Here is a 23,655-nt window from a genome sequence, read left to right as displayed (position 1 = left end):
CATATGAGTATGTTCAGTTATTGCTTTGTTCAGTTAATTCTTTGTTCAGTTATTGCTTTGACATGTAGTCACAGCTCGGCTATAATTGATCTAGAAAATTGCCATGTCGTCATATACTTTGAGCAGTGTTCCATTTGATTCTCCTTAACGTCACAGTCTCTGGACGTCTCTGGACACTGATAGTTTATGTAGTAGTAGTAGTAGTTGTTGTAGTAGTAGTAGTAGTGTAGGGACTGGCATTTGACTGCCTAGGCCTCACAGCCTTTTTTTTTAATGTCCCTTTCAATATCGGTTTCCTTTTATTTGTGGGATATATATATGTTTTCTTTTACATGTTCTGTAAATCACTCATCAAAGTCAGTAAATTTTTCTTTTAAATTGATCATGTCAAGGAGATTTTTGAATACATTAGTATTTTGTGCAAGTTTAGTTTCCAATGGTAGTGCATTCCATGTATGTGCAATTCTATTAGCTAATGAATTTTTCCTGACGTTAGTATTACAGTGCTCTTTACAAATTTTCATCATTGAATTTCTTGTATTCTCATAATCTGACATTTTAAAAACATTATTCACATTGACTTCATTATAGCAATTTAACATTTTGTATGTTTCTATTAAATCCCCTCTTAGCCTTCTTCCCTTTAATGAATGCAGATTTAAGTATATAAGTCTCTGTTGATAGCTCATAGCTTTGCATTCTTTTAATATCTTAGTTGCTCTTCTTTGCACCCTTTCTATAGCCATAGATTGTCTCTTGAGGTATGGGTGCCACACAATATTACCATATTCCACTTGTGATCTAACTAATGCTTTATACAGTTTAAGAAATATATCTTTATCTAAGTTTGTTCGAGAATGTTCTTTCTCATTTGCTGTCACTGATGAAGGTTAGGTTACTTAACCTGCTTTGGCGGGGAGATTTAAATGTTGAGCACAAGCTTAGCTATGTTTATATTTGGATTTGATGAAACAGATAACTTGTGTAAGTTCATTCGCCACTTAATGGTTAAGCCATGATGGTTCTTCACTTAGTATCTGGTCTATCAGTTTGCCTGTATAATATCAAAGCCACTGATTCTATTATCTTGTTTATTATTCATGTATTATTTCACATGCTGATATCAGTTGTACTGCTACATTGTTTCACGGTTACAGTGTGCTCAGTACTCTCAGATGTGTGTAGTATTCTGTTGTGGTGATTACAAGATAGTGTTGGGTTGATATCAGTTATTGGTTAAACTAAACTGGTATGTATCTTAGTCTGTTAATTATAATTAAATTTTAGTTATCATGCCCTCTCCTATATGGCTTACTCCAGTATAGTGCTACATGATAAACCAATTCATTTGAGTCACTTGGACACAGTATAAGCTTTACATAATCTTTACTGTCAGTGTACTTTCACTAAATTAGCTTAGCTTTAACCACTTTATCTACACTATTTAAATGTATTAGAAATGTCATTTGATGTCAGTGTTTGGTCTTCAGACATATGCATTATCTCATCTTATGTTGTTGCTTATCCCAAACCGAGTTATAGTCTTTCCATGTAATATGAAAACATGTGCTTTACTATTCACTTGTGCCGAAATGTTGTGCTAATGACAGTTTGTTTGTGTCATTCCAGGCACTGTTTTATCTCTTCTTCTATTCTTCTTCTTCTCTTTAACTTCTACATAACTATTGTAAATAAAACAATAGAAAAACCCTTTTGTGACTGGCCTCTATATTATGTTCCTGGCCTGTGTGCGGGAATTCTTGTCTAGCCTTTAATTCAGTAAACAATCATCATAATAGTTAGTTCTTTTGTACCGTCTGTCCCCTTATATACCACTCAGGTACACGGCTACACATGTTTGCAACCCTGCTCCAAACAATGGCACATGCTTGACTATGTTATTGTTTGCCAGAGAGACAGACGTGATGTCCTCATTACACGCTGCATGAGGGGAGCTGACTGCTGGTCCGATCACTGCCTGATCAGGAGCAAGATGAACATACAGCTTATCCCAAAGAACAAATCAAGCCCCTGAGATGGCTGAACATTGCTCGCCTGTGTACAAGCAGAGACATTCTGCAAGAAAGGATCCTGGAATGTCTGTCAGACATCGACCTCACTGGAAAAGACACTGGCAAACAATGGAAAGCCTTCAAAGAATCCTGTACAACGCTGCAGTTGATACCCAGGGCTTTGTTGAACGCAAACATAGAGACAGGTTTGATGAAAACGACCCACAGCTCAACAAGCTCACAGACATGCTCCACAAGACCCACAGAGATCACCTTAGCGACAAGACCTGCGAGAAGAAGGAACAGAAGTATCAGCAAGCAGTTCATCCAACAGAAGCTTCGGTAGATGAAGAACGATTGGTGGGAAATGAAAGCAGAAAGTCTGCAAGCTGTGGCTGACATCAGTGACATGAAGACATTTCACGAGGGCCTCAGACAACTGGGTCAACACCCATTCGTGCTTCTGACCAGACCACACTGCTGGCAGATAAGAATAGCATCCTTGTTCACTGGGCTGAGAAGGAATCTCTGTCAGACCCACCCTCCACACAGAGACTGCGAAGGCTCTGAAGCAGACCATGTAGGGGAAAGCACCAAGAGCAGATGGAATTCCATCTGACATCTACAAGATGGAGACGACGTATGGAAAGTTTACGACCCTCTTCCAGTCCATATGGTAAAAGGGAGAAGTGCCGCAAGACTTCAAAGCCACCTCCATTGTACGCACCTACAAGAGAAAGGATGATAAAGCATCCTGTGACAATCACTTTGGGGTTTCCCTCTTGTGCATCGCAGGAAAGATTCTTGCCAGGACAATCTTGAAAAGACTCATCACCTACATGCTCATTTCACTGATCGTTTCATTCCATGATGGCATGCAGGTGAGGGTGCAAGAAAATGGAGACATCTCTGATCCATTCCCAGTGAAATTCCGGACTGTGAGGAGGGGGTATACATCCAGTTTCGTTCAGATGGCAAACTCTTTAACCTTCGACGACTTCAGGCCAAGACTTAAGTATCTGAGAGAGTTCCTCTTTGCTGATGACTGTGCACTGGCTGCCCACTCCCATGAAGACATCCAGTGCATCACAGATCACTTTGCATGGGCCTGTCAACGTTTTGGACTTGCAGTAAGTCTTGGTAAGACTGAGGCCATGTTCCAGCCTTCACCGTCCAGAGCTGCCAGTGCTCCACCACCGTTTGTCATCAGCAACACAGAGATCAAAACTGTGGACAAGTTCTGCTACTTGGGTAGCGCTGTAAGCAGTAACGGATCTCTAGACGCAGAAGTGATGTTGCGCATCTCAAAGGCCAGTTCTGGCAGACTCTCGAGAAGTCTGTCGCCAGACCACGGCATCAAACTGCACACAATGGTCACTGTGTACAGAGCTGTGGTACTGAGTGCTCTCCTCTACTGTTATGAGACTCAGACAACGTACCGCCGACACATCCAACAACTCGAACAGTTCCATCAGCGATGCTTGAGCAAGATCTGCAGCATCAAATAGCAAGACAGAGTGCCCAAACTACAGGCCCTAGAGAAGTGTGGCCTACCTAGTATTGAGTATACATACACTCATTAAAAGCCAGCTCAGATGGACAGGACACGTAGTTTGTATGGAGGGCAGCAGAATTCCAAAGATGCTGCTCAATGGACAACTAAAGGAAGGACAACGTGACCAAGAAAGGCCTCTCAAGAGATACAAAGACACCTTGAAGGCCCACCTTAGAAGCTGCAGCATCGACACTGCTTCCTGGGAAGATGTTGCCCTTGTAAGAACACAGTGGAAACAACAGTGTACCTAGGGTACAAACACATTCGAGCGCAACAGAGCAGCCGCCGTCCACAAAAAGAGGAATCAGAGAAAACGGAGCCCATCCTTGCAGGACTTCATTCCATGCAGTGGCTGTGGACGACCTTGTGGCAAAGGAATTGGTCTTATTTCTATATGTTTCTTGTTTTTATTTCGAATTCATAATGTAATATCCCATGAATATATTCATAATGGTATAATGAATATCATGTCGGTCTTCTCATCTACAGAGTTCAACTAGGAAGATACTCGACATGTATTTGATCGTGTACTGGTCAGTCACGTGTAAAGTCAGCCAAGTGTACCATGCAGTGTTACTTCCGTGTACTGACATATCAGGGACCTATTGATTTCTTCCCTCAATCAGTAATAGCGATAATATTGATAATCATGCACATTTATAAAGTGCGGTCCCCCCCGCACCCCCCCCCCCACCCACTCCCCTCTCGAAATTCTGCTCAAAGCGCTTTACATTTTGGTCACCCTCGTCTTCCCCACTTCACCATCAGCGAAACAGAATCTCGCAAGTTTTCTGGCAGTTTGTTCCACTATGATTAAACCTGAAAAGGTCTGATGCTTCTCCTTTACAAAAGGAATTTTAGTAGCCTGGTATCAGAAGCAGAACGAAGGCGATGATTTTGAATGTGTACTAAAACCAGAGAGGTAACGAGGGCCACAGCTTGTGAAGACAGAATCCGTCAGATCAGAAAGACTGTATTCAGTTCCCTTTGAAACAGATAGCCAGTGAAGAGAATGAAAGAAAGGAGTTATGTTCGAAAATGGATGATATGAAAATTAGTCGAGCAGCATTTTTCGGAACTCTCTGGTGTTTGTCAAGTCAGATTTAAAAAAAAAAAATTTTTTTTAGAACGCAGGCAAGAACAGAGTTGCAGTAATCAATCCTAGACAAAACAAAGGCACAGACAATTGTTTTGGTTGCTTCCATAGACAGGTGAATGGAATTAAATCTTCGCATCTTTAGATAAGCCGATTTGCAAATGTTTGATATGTGTTGCTGAAAGGACAACTGTGGTCAAGACTGACACCGCACTGACTGGGAGACAGGAATAACAGTGTTGTTTACCAGAAGAGAATGAGGGAGAAATGGGTGGTTCGAAAATTTATTGAGGTAGGCAAGCAACAGTTCAGTCTTTTCATCATTCAGTTGTAGTTTGTTGAAGGTTATCCGAGACTTCAAGCCTGTCATACACTCTTGTTTGTGTGCCATTAGTTGATTAGTTTCAGCAGTTGCAGCTGATAGAGTTGAGTGTCATCAGCGAAGCTCTCGTGCGAGAGACAGTGATGCTTTATTACATTACACAATGGGATAGCAGACAAAACAAACAAAATCAGTGAACTTGAATTTCTCTTCTCGCAGAACTGTTCAGTACTGTACTCTCTCTCTCTTTAATCATGTGTGCGTGTGTGATCGAAGAGAGAGAGAGAGCAGGAAAGAAGCTATAATTGTAATGCATTTCATGAGCGTGTCGTCCACTTCAGTGTGTGTGTGTGTGTGTGTGTGTGTGTGTGTGTGTGTGTGTGTGTGTGTGTGTGTGTCTCTGTGCGTGCACGCGCGCGCGTGTGTGAGTGTGTGTGTCTGTGCGTGCATATACACACAAAACTTGTGCTGTTGGTGCTATATATTACAACATTTGTAATTACCATGTATCTCTCTATTGCTGCTCAATCAAAGATTTTGTTTTTTTAGCTGACTATGGCAGTGTGGAACCAAATGCAGAAGGGGAGGCAAGGGACGGTAAAAAGACGAAGGAAGAAAAACCAATGATAGTCGGCTTTTTCGAAGTGGTGAGTTTGAACTGACGTGTCATGGATATATATATCACTTATCGGGCATTTTGCGTATGTAGAAACTACATGTAAAACGCTGTTTGGTCTACAGGCAGCTGAGAGCATTGAATGAAATGGGTGTCCGCGTTCCGGCTCACATTTTGTACGGATAGATCTCTGTGTGTGTGTGTGTGTGTGTGTGTGTGTGTGTGTGTGACTGTCAGTCTGTCTTTCGTCTGTGGCTGTTTCTGTATTTCTCTCAAAGGAGGAAACATGGATGGATAGGCAGATCAGATAAAAGAACCACGTCAATATCAGATAGACAGATAGCTGTGAGTATTTACAAGATAGGTTGAATTTAGATCGACAGAGATAAGAGAGTTTTAAGAATTGTGGCTACTCAATTACATTAAAAATAATGCAGACTCTTGAAAAACTAACATTATATGTGTATTAGTGTTTGCAGATGTTTAGCAGGTTTTGCGTTCATTTATTTGTTGTTTTTTCTGTCAGTTTTTAAGAATATGAGGATGTAGGCCCATATTCATGCATGTGCATTCACATACACAAACACACACACACACACACACACACACACGCGTGTACACACGCAAGCACACACACATACATATATACACACAAAAGAAAAAAACAACAAAAAGTAAACGACAAACAAAACAAGGTAACAAAATAGACAAAACAGCACGTGGATATAGCTCTCTGAAAATTGGAACAACAAGTTTTTTTTCTCTTTACGATTGCAGTTCAGGTTTTCTGATGGTTTGGACAAACTGCTCATGGTTGTGGGGGCGATAGGTGCTGCCACCACCGGTTGTGCTCTTCCGGCCATGACCATTGTGTTTGGTGACATGATTGATCTCTTCGTCGACACGGGTATCTACACTGATTTCCTGGACGAAATTGGCGCTTTCTTGACATCCGTCAGTGAGACAAAAGAGTCGATGCTGTCAGATTCTTCAAAACTCGAGTGAGAATGACCTGAATGAAATAGCATTTTTTCATGTCAGAAAGTGCTTTTTTGGTTGGTGTGTGTTTACAACAACCTAAGTCTATGTGATACGAGGGATGTTCATTAAAGATTTTGCCTGACCCACTTACCATAGACTGAGACGAACGAAACTTGCACAGTTATTAATCTTTATATACATAGGCATCATCAAGGGTGACACACTTCTCCCATCGCTTTATGTAGCTGTGAAGACCTTGCCTGTACAAGTCTTCAGGTTGCGCCGGAAGCCACGACTTGACCACGGGAATAAGCGTTTCATCGTCTGCGAAGTGCTTGCCTTTCAAAAATGATTTCATAGTTTGAAAGAGGTGGAAATCAGATAGTGCGAGGTTGGGAGTGAAGGGGGTGAGGAAGGATTTCATAGCCGCATGACCGAGTCTGGGCAACATGCAAGTTGTGAACCGGGACGTTGTCTTGCAGGAGGCGGATAAGTTTGGTCAGCATGCCACGCCTTTCGGTTTTGATGGCCTCCCGCAATTTCTGCAGGAATGAAGCGTAGTATGCCTCGGTAATTATGGTACCTTTTCCAGGAAATCCATCACCACTATTTCGCGCTGGTCCCAAAAGAACGTGAGCACGACCCTGCCCGCCGAGGATTGAACACACGCCTTCTTCGGAGGTGGTGAGTTAAAATGCTTCCATTGCTTCGAATGGGCGTCAGTCATAGTGATGGACCCTGCTTGATTAGACTGTCGAAATATTCCTCGTGGTTTTCTTGGCACATTGTCAAAAGACCATGGGAGCATGTGACTAGTTCCCGCTTTTGGAAAGGTGTGAACAACCGAGAAATCCATCGTGCAGACAACTTCCACATGTGTTAATGGTCATGGATGATTTTTTTCACAGACTCCACACTGATCTTAACATCTTGGGCTAGTTGGCGAATAATCATACGGCGATCTTCCAAAATGGCGGCCTCTACTTGCCGGATGTTGTCTTCAGCAATTGCGGACTGTGGTCGCCCAGGAATGGGAGCCGTTTCCAACGATGCCCGACCACAAATGAATTGACGATGTCAGTGCTTGACTGCGTCATCCGATGGGGCATTCTTCCTACAGGTATCTTTCATCTGATCGAACGCCTCCTTTGGTGTACGGCCTCTCAAGTACAGACACTTGATGACCGCTCGACTCTCAGCTTGTTCCATCATCACACCTTACTCCACCATAGCACATATAAAAGAGAAACTCTAAAGAGTTCAGTGAAGCAAATTATCTAGTGAACTAAAGAAATATGTATTATTGTAAATATACAGTTTCAAGCTCCTACAATAACCGGATGTTAAGTCAGCGGAAATCTTTAACGAACACCCCTCGTAACCTTGGGTTTCGGTTCTCTCTCTGTCTCGCTCTCTCTCTGTCTCTCTCTGTATTTGTCTGTCTGTCTGTCTCTCTCTCTCTCATTCTTTCTCTGTGTGTGTGTGTGTGTGTGTGTGTGTGTGTGTGTGTGTGTGTGTATGTGTGTGTGTGTGTGTGTGTGTGCGCGCGCGCGCGTGTGTAGAACTTAAACAAAATATATTTCTGGAAAAAAACTTTATCAATACCAGATGTGGCTTAGATTTAAAAAGAATTTCTTCCCACACCTTTTAATTATAATGACAAAGCACTTCTTGGAAGGGCACAAAAAACAACAACAACAAAAAAACAACAACAACCAACCAACCAACAAACAAACAACAACCAAAGTCGGGTTATTGTTATATTTCTATTTCTTATTCCCGTCATTAATAACAGTTATTTTCTATCTTTTTTTCTCAGTTCACATTGGAATTTCTTCTGCTTAATATAGAAGTTACATGGATGCCTATATCTATCAGTAGAACGAAAAAATTCTGCAAAGTAATGGGACATGAATCTGAATACACTTAGGGAAAGAACAATTTTTAGCTCTCACTCATCTAAAACATAGGAAAGTTTTTTTTGTTATTTTTTAAAGTAATGATAATTATGCTGCTCAAAGCGCCTTACATGATCAAGCTAGATATAAACATATCTTTAAAACATTACAACAGCTCAGTCCAATGCATTCACAAAACGAATCAAAAAGCATAATCCACCAAACATTAAAAACAAAACAAAACAAAAAAACAACAACAAAACAACTCAGTATGAAGGTTTTGCACTGTCCACATTCACCCAAATTATTGTTTTGTGTTTAAAAGTATTCCTTTCATGAATATTCATAGTCAGTCGAGATTTAAGCGACAAAGATTACTGAATTCAGTTTGTGCTTAGATCTGATACTTACGCAAAGCCCCAGTATAATAAAATCAACGGATTCCTGCCTGCTGTCTGCAGCGACCATAGCGTACTTTATGTAGTTATCAGAAATACAGTAATTAGAGAACAGTCAATTTAAAAAACAAATCTTCATTACAATAAACTGGATGGATGTAAATTTTGCAACCCCCTACATCAGGTTAATTGGGATGAAGCGATCTAACATAAGACAATTGACGAAATTGCGGAAATGTTTTCAGATATTAATGAATAACGCTAAGCTATGTATGCCAATGAAAACTATCATTGTACGTCCGAATAACGTCCCTTGGATGACAGATGAAATTTGGTTGCTTATAGAGGAACGTAAATTTAAAAAAAATTTTTAATCACAAATCAGCTAAACAAACTAATAAACCAGAATAACTACAATTTCGTCGTTTTATGAACTATATTACAAATAGAGAAAAGCAAAAACAAAGAGTATGCTACCAATTTCGAAAATAAGATAACAACAAAGATAACAAAGTCATGGTGGAAGCTTGTCAAGTCTTGTTTTTTTGTGTGTTTTTTGAGAAAAAAAGTTGCTGTGTCAGATATCCCCCCCTCCCCTACCCTCCTATTATGTCTAACGGTTTTTTTTTAATATATTTTTTTAATATATATATATATATATATATATTTATTTTTATTTTTTAATAAGAACAAAGATAAAGCTGATGTTCTTAACAAGTTTTTCATTTCGCAATCCACTCTTGAAGTTAACGAAGATTTACCTGTCATTCGATTCCTCGATTTGGAACATACAGAAATATCGCTTACTACATCTGATGTTGAAGATGTTATTCTAAATTTTAACAAAAATAAAGCAGTTGGACCAGATCTTGTCCATATCAGATTGTTAATTGCCTCATTGTCAGCCATTCTAGATCCGTTAACTACAATTTTCAACAAAAGCTTGCATGAATCAAAATTTCCTCGAATATGGAAAACAGCACACATAAATACTCTGCACACACACACACACACACACACACACACACACACACACAAATAGAAGGAAATTTGTAATAATAACGTCCAATTTCTTTCTAGGCTGTGTTGGTCTAGCCCTTGAGAGATGCATTCATAAGCAAGTTTACAAGTTTTTATTTTATTTCTGGTGATTCGACAGTAAATCAGTTGCTCTGTATCTATAATGACTTATGCTAATATGCTCATCTTTTGATAATGGAGCCACAACCCAGGCTGTGTATTTTGATATATCCAAAACATTTGATCGAATTTGGGATAAGGGACTTCTTCTAAATCAAAAAAGCGAATGGCATACCAGGCAAACTATTTGACTGGTTTTCTGATTACCTTTCTAACCGTATCCAAGCAGTCGTTATAAAGGGTGATAAGTCAGATTACAAAGGAATCCCTGCAGGTGTTCCTTAAGGTTATGTAAGGTCCACTTTTATTCCTTATTTATATTGATGATATTGTATACGACATCCATTCAAATATAGCATTTGCAAATGATACGAGGATGTCCTTAGCACTTAATAACCCAAACATACGTGCATAAACACTCAGTTCTGACATAGAAAAGACCGGTTTTTGGGCGAAGCGATGGAAAGTAAAATTTAACGAAGGGAAAGCAGAATAATTAAATTTTCCTCGAAACACTAACACAGTTTTACCTCTTACCTTTGCCAGCTCACCATTACAAAGTACAAACACACGTAAACATCTAGGCGTTATACTCCAAAACAATTGTAAATGGGATGAACATACCAAGATTATAATTGATGCTGTAACTGTGTTCGATTTTTGTCTTAAGACGTACAAGTACAAGCTAAACAGAAGAGCATTAGAAATTATGTACAAATTATTCATATTACATTTTGACAATGCCGTTATTGTATGGAATAATTGCATCACATGTAAAATCAAACTCTCTGGAAAATTTACAACTTTAAGCATTAAGAACTATAACTGGAGCTGTTCGTGGGACTAGTCTCCAAAAGAAAGTATACCAAGAATCAGGGTTCTGTACACCTAAGTAAAGAAGGAAGAGATATATACATATTTCAAGATGTTGATGGTCTGTGCCCAAATTACCTAACAGATCTTGTTCCCGCTCTTGTTTCAGACAGTAACCCATACCATAGGCGCAGATCACTGGAACGCACCGTGTCAAAATTCCACACTGAACTCAATCGGAAATCATTGATACCATGTTTTATCTCTGAAATTCTTTACCTGATTATGTTAAAACCAGCAACTCCTTATGCCAGCTTAAACAGTACCTGTGTGCTAACGATGCTGTAGCTATGATTACTTTGGTAAACGGAAGGAACAAATCATTTACTGTCGACTTCGTCTAGGGATTTGTGATTTGAGAGATATTATGTTCAACAGACAATTACTAAATGATCCACTTTGTGCTTGTGGCACTGCAAGCGAAACTGCTGAACATTATCTATTATTTTGCCAATACTTTTATGTGGCTTGGGCAAACACAGTATTAACTTTATTTCCGAATTACATCCACTTACAAATAATGATGTATTGAAATCCTGATCTCCAAAACGATACTAATATATTCATATTTAAATTTGTTCACCAGTTTATTTACGATTCAAATAGATATTAACTTAAAAAAATATTTGTGAAGAACGGGTACAACTTGATTCTGTTTGTTAGATATGTGTTGGATGTGATCATATTGTATCCTTGACTGACCAAACGGTCAATTTCGGTTGTCAGATCAGATTTTCCTTACTCCCCTCTGCACCCCCCCCCCTCCCCCAGCCCTCCACCTCACCCATCATTTTTATAAATTTCATTTCCATTTTCCTTTTCGTTTTTTTTTCTTTTCTTTTCGTGCTTCTCTTTCATCAGGCGATACCTCTGGTGACTATTGATTTGATTTGACATTGATATTGACGATAGTAGCAGTATTTTACTTAGTTGTATATTCATTTGTTTTATTTCTTCACTAACTGTTTATGAATAAGTTATTTGATAAAATATGGTTCATCAGCTGTCATGTTAAAATTAAAGGGCAACGTGTGAGCACAGTATAAGCTTTAAGTTTGTTGATGCTCTTTTGTCTTTGTTTGTATTGTAATAACGTGTATTGCTGAATAGTTAAAGATTATTTAAATCAGTATGCATAATCAAGCATACGCATATATCGATAGTTACCGATAACATGGAAACGAGGCGAATGAAGCCATTCAATTTTATTCAGATAATGATTTATGCATAGGCCTCATCACTTACTGTATAATGTCCAAAAAAAGATAAATAATCTTTGGTTCACAGTTTGTCAAACTTAACTCATATTACGTATGCGCATTTGAAAACGTTTCATGGTTTTTCAAATGAGTCCAACTTCAACTTAAATCATTGATTGAAGAGAAATCTTCATACACTATCATAGTTTTTGAAAATGGGCATTCTTTTTCACGGATTCTGACAACGAGTAACCGTTTTTATTTCATTTTATCTTTTTAATGCATCTTTGATCGGCGACAGTCCATCAGTCTACAATTCATCCGATCCACAGATGATGATTTTGCCGAAAGAACTGGATTGTCCAGAGTGATTACACCTGAAGATGCGTTCGACGATGTTACGATTTGTCAAAACCGAAAAGCTGTAATGAAGACAGGGAAAGTTTGATAGTTCTATATTATGATTGTAAGATAATGAAATGGTGACTGGTATGACATGTTTAAGATAGAATAGCTCCATTTCCAGCACACATTCGACAAACACTCGCTTCTGACGATGGTGAGCAAAAACTATGATTTGGATTGTTATGTATGTACTGGTAGCCCCATACCCCACCCCATCCATCTCCTACCCGGTGTATTCGGTTTCGTTGTTGTTATTCTACATGAAGCAAGTGTGAACCATGAAGGCTTTGTCTCTTTTTTGGTTTATGAGTGAATGCATGCGCGCGCGCGCGCGCGCGCGTGTGTGTGTGTGTGTGTGTGTGTGCGTGTGTGTGCGCGCACGCGCACTTGTACACATTCATGACCTTGAACACGTATACGCGCGGGGGCGCGCACACACACGCACACATACGCATATTTTCACAAAACATTCATATGTCTCCGTGAATGCAACATAACTGCCTTTGATTCCTTCTTCAGCGGATACTGCAGTCAGATATCTACCTTCTACAATGGTACCAAAACGTGCCCCAGTGACTACATCACTGATAAAATTTTGGATAAAATGACACATTTTGCCATCTACTTTTTCAGTAAGTAATCATATTTTTGCCATTTGCTATGTTGGCAGGTAACAACTAAATAAGCATATTATTACCATCTTTTCATGTTAATAAGTATGAATATTCTTTGTTTTATTCCTGCCTACAAATCAGTAAATAATGACAAATTTTGTAGCTATTTGCTGAATTAGTAACATATTCATCAGTTTTGCTACTTCTTTGTCAGTAAATAATTAACCTATTTTGTGTCATTTTCTGTGTTAGGCTGGAATAGTTCAGTTGTTATAGCGCAGGACTTGTGTTCCTGGGGTCATTGTTCGAATCTCCACTGAGCTGTTTAGTTCAAGGTATTTCTTTCTCTCGAAGTTAAACTTGTTTCTGACCCCATTTCCTACAAGTCTTTCACTGAGACAATGAATCGAGGTTCTGTGTGCGTGGGATTTAAAAAGGCTGCATATGCAAAAATACCTCCCTCCTCCCCCACAAACTACAACTATTCTGATTTATTCATAATGATTTCAAATGAGAATCGCCTTTATGTGCAAATTTGTCCATTCAGGAAGAGAGAAACAGGAACTGGCCCAGTGGAATTATTTTATTTTATTTTATTTTATTTTTATCACAATTACAAATTCTTTTATTTCAATCAATTTTTCAGTCTAGTTGAACCAAGGTTAAACTTGTTATTCATTTGAATCAAATTGTTGGAAATTGATTGGTGAAATATATAGAATTTTATATGCATCCATTCATATGGATTTGGCTCTTGATGTAACCAGTACATTGCTACATTTATAGGAAACTGTGTCATACTAGCACATAATTTGATGCAAAATCTTGTGTGAAGAATGGGTCACAATATGTAAAGATTTAGTGTACCACCGCTTAATTATGTTGTTTTGAATAGTTTTAGACTAAATCACCATATTTTTTGTGTTCAATTGAATACAGTTGGTTTATTCAAATCCTTTGCAGTCACTGGTTTGGTGGTTATTGTGTGCGCTTACGTACAAGTTGTCACCTGGATGGCAGCATCTGAAAGGCAGTCCCATCGTATCAGGAATCGCTTTTTGTACAACGTTCTGCGACAGGACATTGGATGGTTTGATAATACTGAAACCGGAGAACTTAACACACGACTGGCAGAGTAAGTCCATCCGTTCTTCATAGTTTCAGTAAACTAAAAGTACAAAACATGCTTTGTTTTTTTTTGGTTTTGTTGTTGTTTTTTTTGTTTTTTTTAAACATGCTTTGTTATTGAAAAGTGAATTTGTTGCAGAAGATCAGTGAACAAACGCATCAGTGTTGACTATGTACTCTAAAACTACACGTGTATTACAAATCTCCAGCACAAGCACTACTAGTAATAGGTGCAGTGAAAATTGGGGTGTCTTTGCTAAACGTTACAACTTAACGTGCTTAGTTAGAACGGTGTTATCAGCAATATTTTTCAGGGATGACTTTCAATCAAACTCTTATGGGATGGTATGATTTTGGACATTTCAAATATTTTAGATGTTAATGATGTGTAAACAAAATTGGGGCAGCGCTTTGGTACATGAAGTAGGTGTGGTGAGAATTATCTCATACATGGAGTTTGATAAGTTTAGCTATCAATATATGTATTTTGCTATAATTTTGTTCAGTTTAGTTTCCATAATTCTTCTTTGTTTGTTTGTATGCTGTCACAGATCCTTGTTTGATTAGGGATTTTTCTTCTCTTTCACACCTATAGTGGGGTGTATAAGGCTGCACAATGTAGTGGAAGCATGACCTGTTGCACACATTTACTGTGATTCTAACTAAACATATTTTAAGCACATGGACATCTTGATACTTTCCTCGTTTTGCTATGAAATTAAGTCACCCATTACACAATGGCAACGTCACTGTAACTGTATATCTAAATGTCTTTCCTTTGAACATCACCTTTGATTTTCAACCAATCGTGTTGTTTTATGATGTATGTTATTCGTTTCAGACACTTTGTTTAATGGAATTAGCATTAGACATGTAATTTGGTCACAGTAAAACCAGATGACCTTGACCGGTAAACCCATAACTTATAATGTTTTGAAAACAAGTAAACAAAATTGTAGCCAGAGACAATTGAATGAAAATATGAAGAATTGCTTACATGTACTGTGATGCTGTCTGAACATTATGGGGCGCATAGACCTATCAGCACTTTCTTCAACTGGCTAACCTTAGGAATAAAATTAGGTCACTACACACGCACTGACCACATTGCAGTGACTGCTGCTCAGAACAGTGTGTTTATCGCACTACTTATGACCATTCATACAAATACTGTGCTACACTGGATCTGTATTATCTAAATTCAGAAACACCCTGCTTACCCGGAATCTGATCAATTAGTGTTGTTTAAAGTGCATTAACTGCGTTGTCAGAAGATTAATTAAATCTGTGAAAAGGTCACAGCAAAATATAATGGCCTTGACCAGCAAATCCATATTTAGGCATCTTAAATATCAGAACAACAAGATTTATTCAATAAGACCATGGTAACTGGCGACAATCATGTTATTGTATTTACAGAAACATATATTTTATAATGTATGAAATACAATGAAACAGTTCTCCTCATGTCAAATTATATTTGCCATGATACTTAATAGCACAGAAAGAGTTTTAAACTCAAAGAGAACTCTTGAGATGAAAATCCCACTTTCATGTCACTGGATGTGTGGTTAAAAGAGTTCCAAGTAGGTTTATGCACTCTATGACGATGTTTGACAGACACCATGCATGCACAGACACACAAACACATAGATGTGCACACGGCACAATCTACCATTGCTTACATACATTCACAGACGCGCGCGCAAATACATGTACACGCGCATGTGCACACACACACACACGCACATGCACATGCTCACACCATCCACACACTTACACGGGCATACACACATGCGAGCGCGCGCGCGCGCGCGCGCGCGCACACACACACACACACACACATACACGCATACGCAGTGAATAAAACTAATTGACTCTCTTTTGTTGAGCCCGCGTAGTATTTTCATGCTTCGGTCTGGGCAGTCATTTTTTTCAGGCTTCGGTCTGGGCAGAAAAAAAAATGTCAGGCTGATTTCAGGCTTCGGTCTGGGCAGAAAAAAAAATATCAGGCTGATTTCAGGCTTCGGTCTGGGCAGAAAAAAAAAATCAGGCTGATTTCAGGCTTCGGTCTGGGCAGACAAAATTTTCAGGCTTGAGTAGGGCTCTCTGCTTGCATTCCTTTAGATAGATACATACACACATGCATAATACATACATACATCATTGTGAATGTGCGGAAAATGTGTGGAAAAAATAATTTGTTCTTCTATTTCTCAGCCTAATTTTGTGCAGTTTATGTTAAAGTTTACCATGGACGCAAGCGCCTACATAGATACAAACACACATACATAGTTAGATACGAACATAGATATAATTAGATATAATAGATAGATATAATTATAGATACATTCATACATACATACATACATGCATATACGCATACTAACAACCGACAAACGAATGCACAAATCCACTCTTAGTATAAACGCACATTATGAGCAACAACAACGAAAAGTGAAAAGCCGGGAAGGCTCTTGCTGTTCGAGGACAAAGCTATAGGCATCAAAAAGCCACTCATGACCACTACCTCTCCCCCTTCTGCCTGTTACGAGGGCAACCCACAACGCTTTGACCTCTTTTGTTTGGATATTGGCAATAGCAAGGTCCATATATCTGAATGTGTAATCTTGATGAGCACTCTGTTATGCCCATCTTTGACACAGAAACCCAGATTCAGATGTCTGCCCCCGCCACCCCCACCCTCTCCCCCAGAGCGGTTTCAGGCTCTAGAGCTACTCGTTCTGGATCTAAACTTCCTGTACATGGCGATGATTTTTTTGTTTTGTTTTTGTTTTGTTTTATTGTTAGAAAACAACAACGTGAAACATTACAGATATAACGCGCGCAATTATTTACAATTTGAATGCAAAGAAAAGTAATTAATAACTGAAATGTAAATCATGTACATGACACAACTCGACATGCACATGATATGTATTATTTTTTTTATCTCGCAAAGCATCGTTGGAGCAGCAGATGTTGTTTCTTTAAATCATTTCATTGCTTACCAATGATTAAAACATTACGTGGATATCACTGGGCCAGTTTACTGTGAAAATCATTCCCAGATCATACAACTAAAACACAAACGTCAGTCGATTCAAGATACGCAAGTCAGTGTCACGCTGATTAGATCTAGCGGAACAACTGAGATAACACCAACGTAATTCAAGAACCTATCATCAACCAATTAAGTTTCCAGATTATCAAAAACAAGTAAGTAGTTATGTAATTTCAAATGATGTTAAGCAGATGCTTTCGGGACAATGAAAAAAAAAATTTCTCCGCGAATAATTTATCTGCGTGCAGGCAGCCATTGTATTTCACGGATGACTGAAGATGTCTATGTCGCTAAAAACAACCCTCATTACTGATTGTGTCTATACGCAGATGCTGTATATTTCACTGAAAAGTGCAGTGAGGTATTGCTTACATCCCCCGTTGCTAGGATTTTGTGGTTTGTGTCTGCAGCGACATCCTCAAGATCCACGGCGGGATTGGGGACAAGGTGGCGACACTGATCCAGCACAGCTGTACCGCCATTGCTGGCATCCTCATCGGCTTCTACTTCGGTTGGAAACTGACTCTCGTCATTCTGGCCGTCAGTCCTCTGCTGGTTGTATCAGCTGCCTTTTTCAGCAAGGTGAATTGCTCATTCACACTGTGTGTTTGTGTATTTGTTGTGCATACTGGCATAATAATTAACATACGTGCATGCGTATTCGCTTTGCACATGCAAACACACGCATACACCCCCACCCCCCGGCCCCCACGCACATGAATGTAAAAGTAACAACAAAAATGCTTTGTATTAGAAAAAAAAACGCAACCTTTTTCATTCATGTACCCCCCCCCCCCGCCTCTCTCTCTCTCTTAAACGTTATAGATCTATTTAAAGCATGTGTTACTATTGTGTACAGTATAGTGTAGTAAGAGCTAGAGTTTGCTGTGGTGCTAAACTGACAGGGTTTATCAACTGTACTGCTGGAGTTAAACAGGGAGATGCCTACAGTCCGATTTTATTTTCTCTTTTTATCAACGAATTAGCAATTCAAGTAATAAATAATGGAAGACACGGAGCTTTGTTTTCAGCTGATACTTTTGAATTGTTTATACTTCTCTTAGCTGATGATATTATTTTGATGTCAGAAACTGTTATAAGGTTACAAACACAGCTGAACAACTTACACTATGCAGCAGACTCACTCCAATAAAAAAATAATATTTCTAAAAGTAATATCATACTATTTCGTAAGGGTGGATATTTGAGCACCAGGGAAAGACGGGTGTATGATGGCAATTTAATGCCAGCTGTCAATGTTTATAAACATTTGGGCATATTTTTCTCCACATGTTTGAGTTTTCTTGGTGCAAGTGAAGACCTTGCAAGTAGGGCTAAAATGCTTTAATCTATATCATGAAAAAGTTGCACATGCTCAATAATGTTTCTTTTGATTTGTTTATCAAGTTATTTGATGCCCAGGTACAGCCAGTTGTGCAATATGGCTCAGAATTGTGGGGCCTTGATAAAGCTGCTGTTCATTGTGAATCAGTTCATACGTCTGCTTTGAAGAAGTTCTTAGGTGTTGATTGGCAAACTCCAAATGATTTAGTTTACAGTGAAACAAATGAAAGAAATCGATATCTCATATGTTAAGTGTCTGCAGTTAATTGTATCCATTATTGGTTCAGACTGTTGCAAATGGAGGATAATAGAATACCCCGTAAAGCTTACAATATGTTTTATGATTTAGATGCTAGAGGAAAAGTGAACTAGCTATCCAAGATACGCCACTGTTTGTTTGAGTATGGTTTTGGTTATGTCTGGTTAAACCAAGGTGCCGGCTGCATTAAAGCGTTTATTTGTGTTTTGCGCCAGCGACTGACTGATTGTAGATGGCAGAAACGGTCTGACCATATCCATAACAGTGAAAGACTAAGTTTTTATAAGAATGTAATGTGTGTGACCTGAAACCTTACCTAGTATGAAATATGGATAGACATTTAGAATATATACTATAGCGACGAGATTCAGACTCGGCATTTCTGAATTAGTGGTTCATCATTATAGATACAGAACACGTAATGACAGTGATTTAATTTGCCCATTATGTAAAGATTCACAAGAAAAATGAGATGCATTTCCATTCTTTGTTGTCCAGCTTTGAGGGATATTTGAGAAGAATTTATTAAGCCTAAATATTAAAAAAAACCCACCCTACAAGTTTAAATTGAACTTCAAACTCCTCTGAAACTGTTCGAAATTTCTCTTTGTATTTATACAAAGCTTTCAAATTCCGAGAAATTGCTGCTTCATAAGAATGTTCTAGCTCTTGTAACTGAGTGAACTGAGTGCAGTGTAGCTATATTTGTATTTGACAGTGTGTTACATGTAGACATATTTCGTTAAATGATGTTTATTTAATATACTGTTCACATACCCCTTCATAAGGGGCCTTGGCCTATACATAAATAATATCTCTCTCTCTCTCTCTCTCTCTCTCTATATATATATATATATATATCTACATACATACACACATGCATACATACAAGGATACATACATATAATAATCTGAGTCCAGTCCCGGGTTTTGGTGGGTTAAGTATGGAGATTTTTCCGATCTCATAGGTCAACGTATACACTGTGTGCAGACATGCTTGTGCCTGAACCCAATTTGCGAGTATATGCCTGCAACAGATCAGATACGCAGGTTAAAGATCCTGTAATTCAAGTCAGCGTTCGGTGGGTTATGGAAACAAAAACATATCCAGTATATGTATACATCCAAGAAAACGGAATATGGATGCCTACATGATGATGTAAAAACGGTCATTCACAAAAAAGCCCACTCATACATACAAAAGAACGTGAGAGTTGCAGTCCATGAATGCAGAAGAAGAAATAGATATGTTGTCTAATTTATTAAACATTTCTGTCAACCTCACTGTTCCAGCTTGCTGCATCCATGACAACCAAAGAAATGGCAGCCTACGCCAAGGCTGGTGCCGTGGCAGAAGAAGTGTTCAGTTCCATACGCACTGTGGTGGCTTTTGGTGGCCAGGAGAAAGAGGCACAAAGGTACTTGGCGCTGTTCTGCTCAAACATGTTGAAGTTAGAAAAGATATGAACTGTGTTGTGATTGGTGAATTTCTCATGAAGCTTTTATTCTGCAATCACATATAAACATATTTCATGGGTGTGCAAGCATATGTTGTCCAATTACTTGCAGGTGGCATGCTTTTGCACATGCATGCATACACAGATACAGGCACAGACACACAGACATACAGACATAGAAACACACACACACACACACACACACACGCGCGCGCACACATACACACACACACACTCACACACACATGTAGTGCAGCATTTCCTCTGGTGTGTAGTCTAAAGACCATGAGCCTTGTTGTGACAATATACATGGAGTTAGTGATCAGCAGTTTGATGCTAATCCCACAGAACTGTTAATGTTATGGACACATACAGTGGAACAGCAGAAAAAAAAGTAGAACATAATTCAAACTTGCTTTGTGGTTACTTAAAAATCAAAAACACGTGCATGACTATGCTTTGCCATTGCATATGCATTCCTGCTGCAGGGATAGATGTGCATTATCAGTTTATTTGTTAAATTTCCATCTGCGGAAATGCATGCCACTTTCAACAAAATGAAATATGTTGTAACTTGAAGAAAGAAAACTACTGCAGAAACATGATTCTGACTGCATGTCCATGGACGTATTCAGAAAAATGATCATCTGTGCGGGTTCTCAGGCTGCAGCTGAATGTGTGTCCAGAAGGTATGTTCTTGCACATATCAGTGTCTGATATCAGATGTGCAAACATGTGCAGACAACTTTAATGATGCAAAATGAGGTTGTGTGTACGCCATGTAATCAACAGAAAAAATGTTTTTTAAAAAGTTCCCCTTTTCTTTTCCCGCCTTTTACAAAAGAAAGTCTTTGTGTATTAGTGTGTCTTTCATTTCACCTCTCTGTTGGCCTATCTTTGTCTCTGCATATCTCTCTGTCCATATAAATCGCTCTCTGTTTGTTTTTTTTCCAGAACGGATTTGAATGAAACTGTTGATTGCAGGTGACAGTGGACATTCAAAAAGGATAGTACTGTGTTCACCTATTATATATAGGTTAAAACACACGAGACAAGAAAACGAAAATTTGAGTTGTAACTCAAATTCTCCTGGTCAGATCACATCGCTTTTTTGTCTTTTGTGTTGTGGCCTCTGTTTTTTCTTTGTCCATCAGTTGAGAACAGTACTATCCTGTTTTGATTGTGAAGCATTTGATTGGTCTGTCACTGTACATCTGCAGGTACAAGAACAATTTGGGTGAAACCAAGGCCTATGGCATCAAAAAAGGCTTCACAGCGGGACTGTCACTCGGCTTTGTGTGGTTCGTCATCTTAGGGTCCTATGCCTTGGGGTTCTGGTATGGTGCTAAGCTGACTCGAGATGAACCAGACAACTACAGTGTGGGCGATATGATTACAGCAAGTTCATTTTTTCTTCTCCTCAATGTTTTATTGTCTGCTCACCACAATGTGGTTTAGACAAATGTTCATTTGATAAGGATACTTAAATAGCGCTCATCCTCGGTCGGAGACCAAGCTCTAAGCGCTTTAGAAACTTGGGGTCATATGCACAACAGGCTGTCTACCTGGGTAGAGCCAACTAATGGCTGCCATTGGGCGCTCATCATTCGTTTCCTGTGTCATTCAGTCAGATTTCAGGCACGCATATATGCACACTCAGATATGTAACATTTTAAGTGTTACCGTTTTTTTGTGTTTTGTTGTTGTTGTTCATTTACCCCGTCATGTAGGCAGCCATATTCCGTTTTCTGGAGTGTGCATGCTGGGTATGTTCTTGTTTCTGTAACCCATCGAACACTGACATAGATGACAGGATCTTTACTGCGCATACACGTATACACACTCAAACAATGGATGTGGAAAATGGATCACGAGGGATTAGAGGGGAGGTATTTAGTCATTTTTGGAAAACAGCTTCAAGTGGAAAATTGGGGCATTAACTGGAAGGGTCATCAGTCAAATTACCAATGCAACAAGCTACACACCACAGAGTGGCATATGACCTCAGCGATTGACGTCACAAAATGCTGGGAATCACACGACACATTGAATGTCACTGTATCTTGTGCTCAGACTTATCCCTCTGTTCTTTGATACTTTCAAGTTGTGAGAAATCGTTGTGAGAATGGACAGTCAAATAAGAAATGGTGTACAGAAATAGCGCTGGAGCAACTGCAGGTAACATTTTTGAATTTTTTGCAGACGGGCGCAATAGCCGAGTGGTTAAAGCGTTGGACTGTCAATCTGAGGGTCCCGGCTTCGAATCACGGTGACGGCGCCTGGTGGGTAAAGGGTGGAGATTTTTACGATCTCCCAGGTCAACATATGTGCAGACCTGCTAGTGCCTGAACCCCCTTCGTGTGTATATGCAAGCACAAGATCAAATACGCACGTTAAAGATCCTGTAATCCATGTCAGCGTTCGGTGGGTTATGGAAACAAGAACATACCCAGCATGCACACCTCCGAAAACGGAGTATGGCTGCCTACATGGCGGGGTAAAAACGGTCATACACGTAAAAGTCCACTCGTGTGCATACGAGTGAACGCAGAAGAAGAAGAAGAATTTTTTGTATTCCAAGCATTCAGTTTTGACTGAGAGATAAGAATTTTCCTGATTTCATGGGCATGAAAATGTTTTAGAGTGACTGTTCAAGAATTCAGAACATCCTGTATGTACAAGAGTCAAATTCATTTCATGAGATGATAAGCGTAAGGACGGCTTGGGGCCTGTCATGTCACTAGCATATCCTGAAGCACTATGTTTTAGCCAGTGAGTCTGTTAAACTCTTCAGTGCCCCACAATGGAAATTTCTGTGAAGTTCTGAAGTGCCCCATGACGGATAAATCTGTGTTCGTCATGGCATAAATTTTCTTCCTCTGATTTTAGATTACGGCTTTCCAGTACACCAGTGGGAAAACTTGATATGTCTGCATTAATTATTTATGAGGAGCAAAACCCAGTAAAACTTTGTGTGGCCATTAAGGGATGTTATTTGTAGTACCCCTATCAGTAGCACCCTATTTCAAAATGTCGGACAACAAACTAGCTTGTTTAAAAAAACGACAACAAAACCCTTTGAGATTTTGTTACCCAAGATGTTGCAGAAGCTTTACAAATCATTTTTGACTACAAGCTTAGTGGTTGCTCGACAGAGTCTTGTCAGATGGTTTGTTGACGAGAAAGAAGGTGACAATTTCCATATAGGGGAGAGGTAGTTATAGTGTTAGATGGCTGACCCCGTTAGATGTTGCGAGCAAAGAAGAGAAAACGGTGCAGGAGGCGAAATACAGC

The 23,655-nt window shown here is 39.2% G+C and overlaps 1 protein-coding gene across 1 annotated transcript in view; it reads left to right on the top strand.

Annotated features, from left to right (window-relative positions):
* Positions 1-3,653: 3,653 nt before the first annotated feature.
* The window catches only part of LOC143277743 (ATP-dependent translocase ABCB1-like), a 78,783-nt gene continuing 58,781 nt past the window's right edge, over positions 3,654-23,655 (top strand). The window contains exons 1-8 of the mRNA XM_076582650.1: positions 3,654-3,810; positions 5,535-5,632; positions 6,379-6,602; positions 13,015-13,127; positions 14,073-14,244; positions 17,712-17,883; positions 20,198-20,322; positions 21,582-21,759. Coding sequence (XP_076438765.1) covers positions 3,654-3,810; positions 5,535-5,632; positions 6,379-6,602; positions 13,015-13,127; positions 14,073-14,244; positions 17,712-17,883; positions 20,198-20,322; positions 21,582-21,759 — 1,239 coding nt within the window. The remainder of the gene's footprint in view (positions 3,811-5,534; positions 5,633-6,378; positions 6,603-13,014; positions 13,128-14,072; positions 14,245-17,711; positions 17,884-20,197; positions 20,323-21,581; positions 21,760-23,655) is intronic.

The sequence above is a fragment of the Babylonia areolata genome, chromosome 2 (assembly GCF_041734735.1).
Source record: "Babylonia areolata isolate BAREFJ2019XMU chromosome 2, ASM4173473v1, whole genome shotgun sequence".
Classification (NCBI taxonomy): Eukaryota; Metazoa; Mollusca; class Gastropoda; order Neogastropoda; family Buccinidae; genus Babylonia; species Babylonia areolata.
The sequence above is the reverse complement of the archived record's forward strand: the minus strand, read 5'-3'. Positions and strand labels throughout refer to the sequence as shown.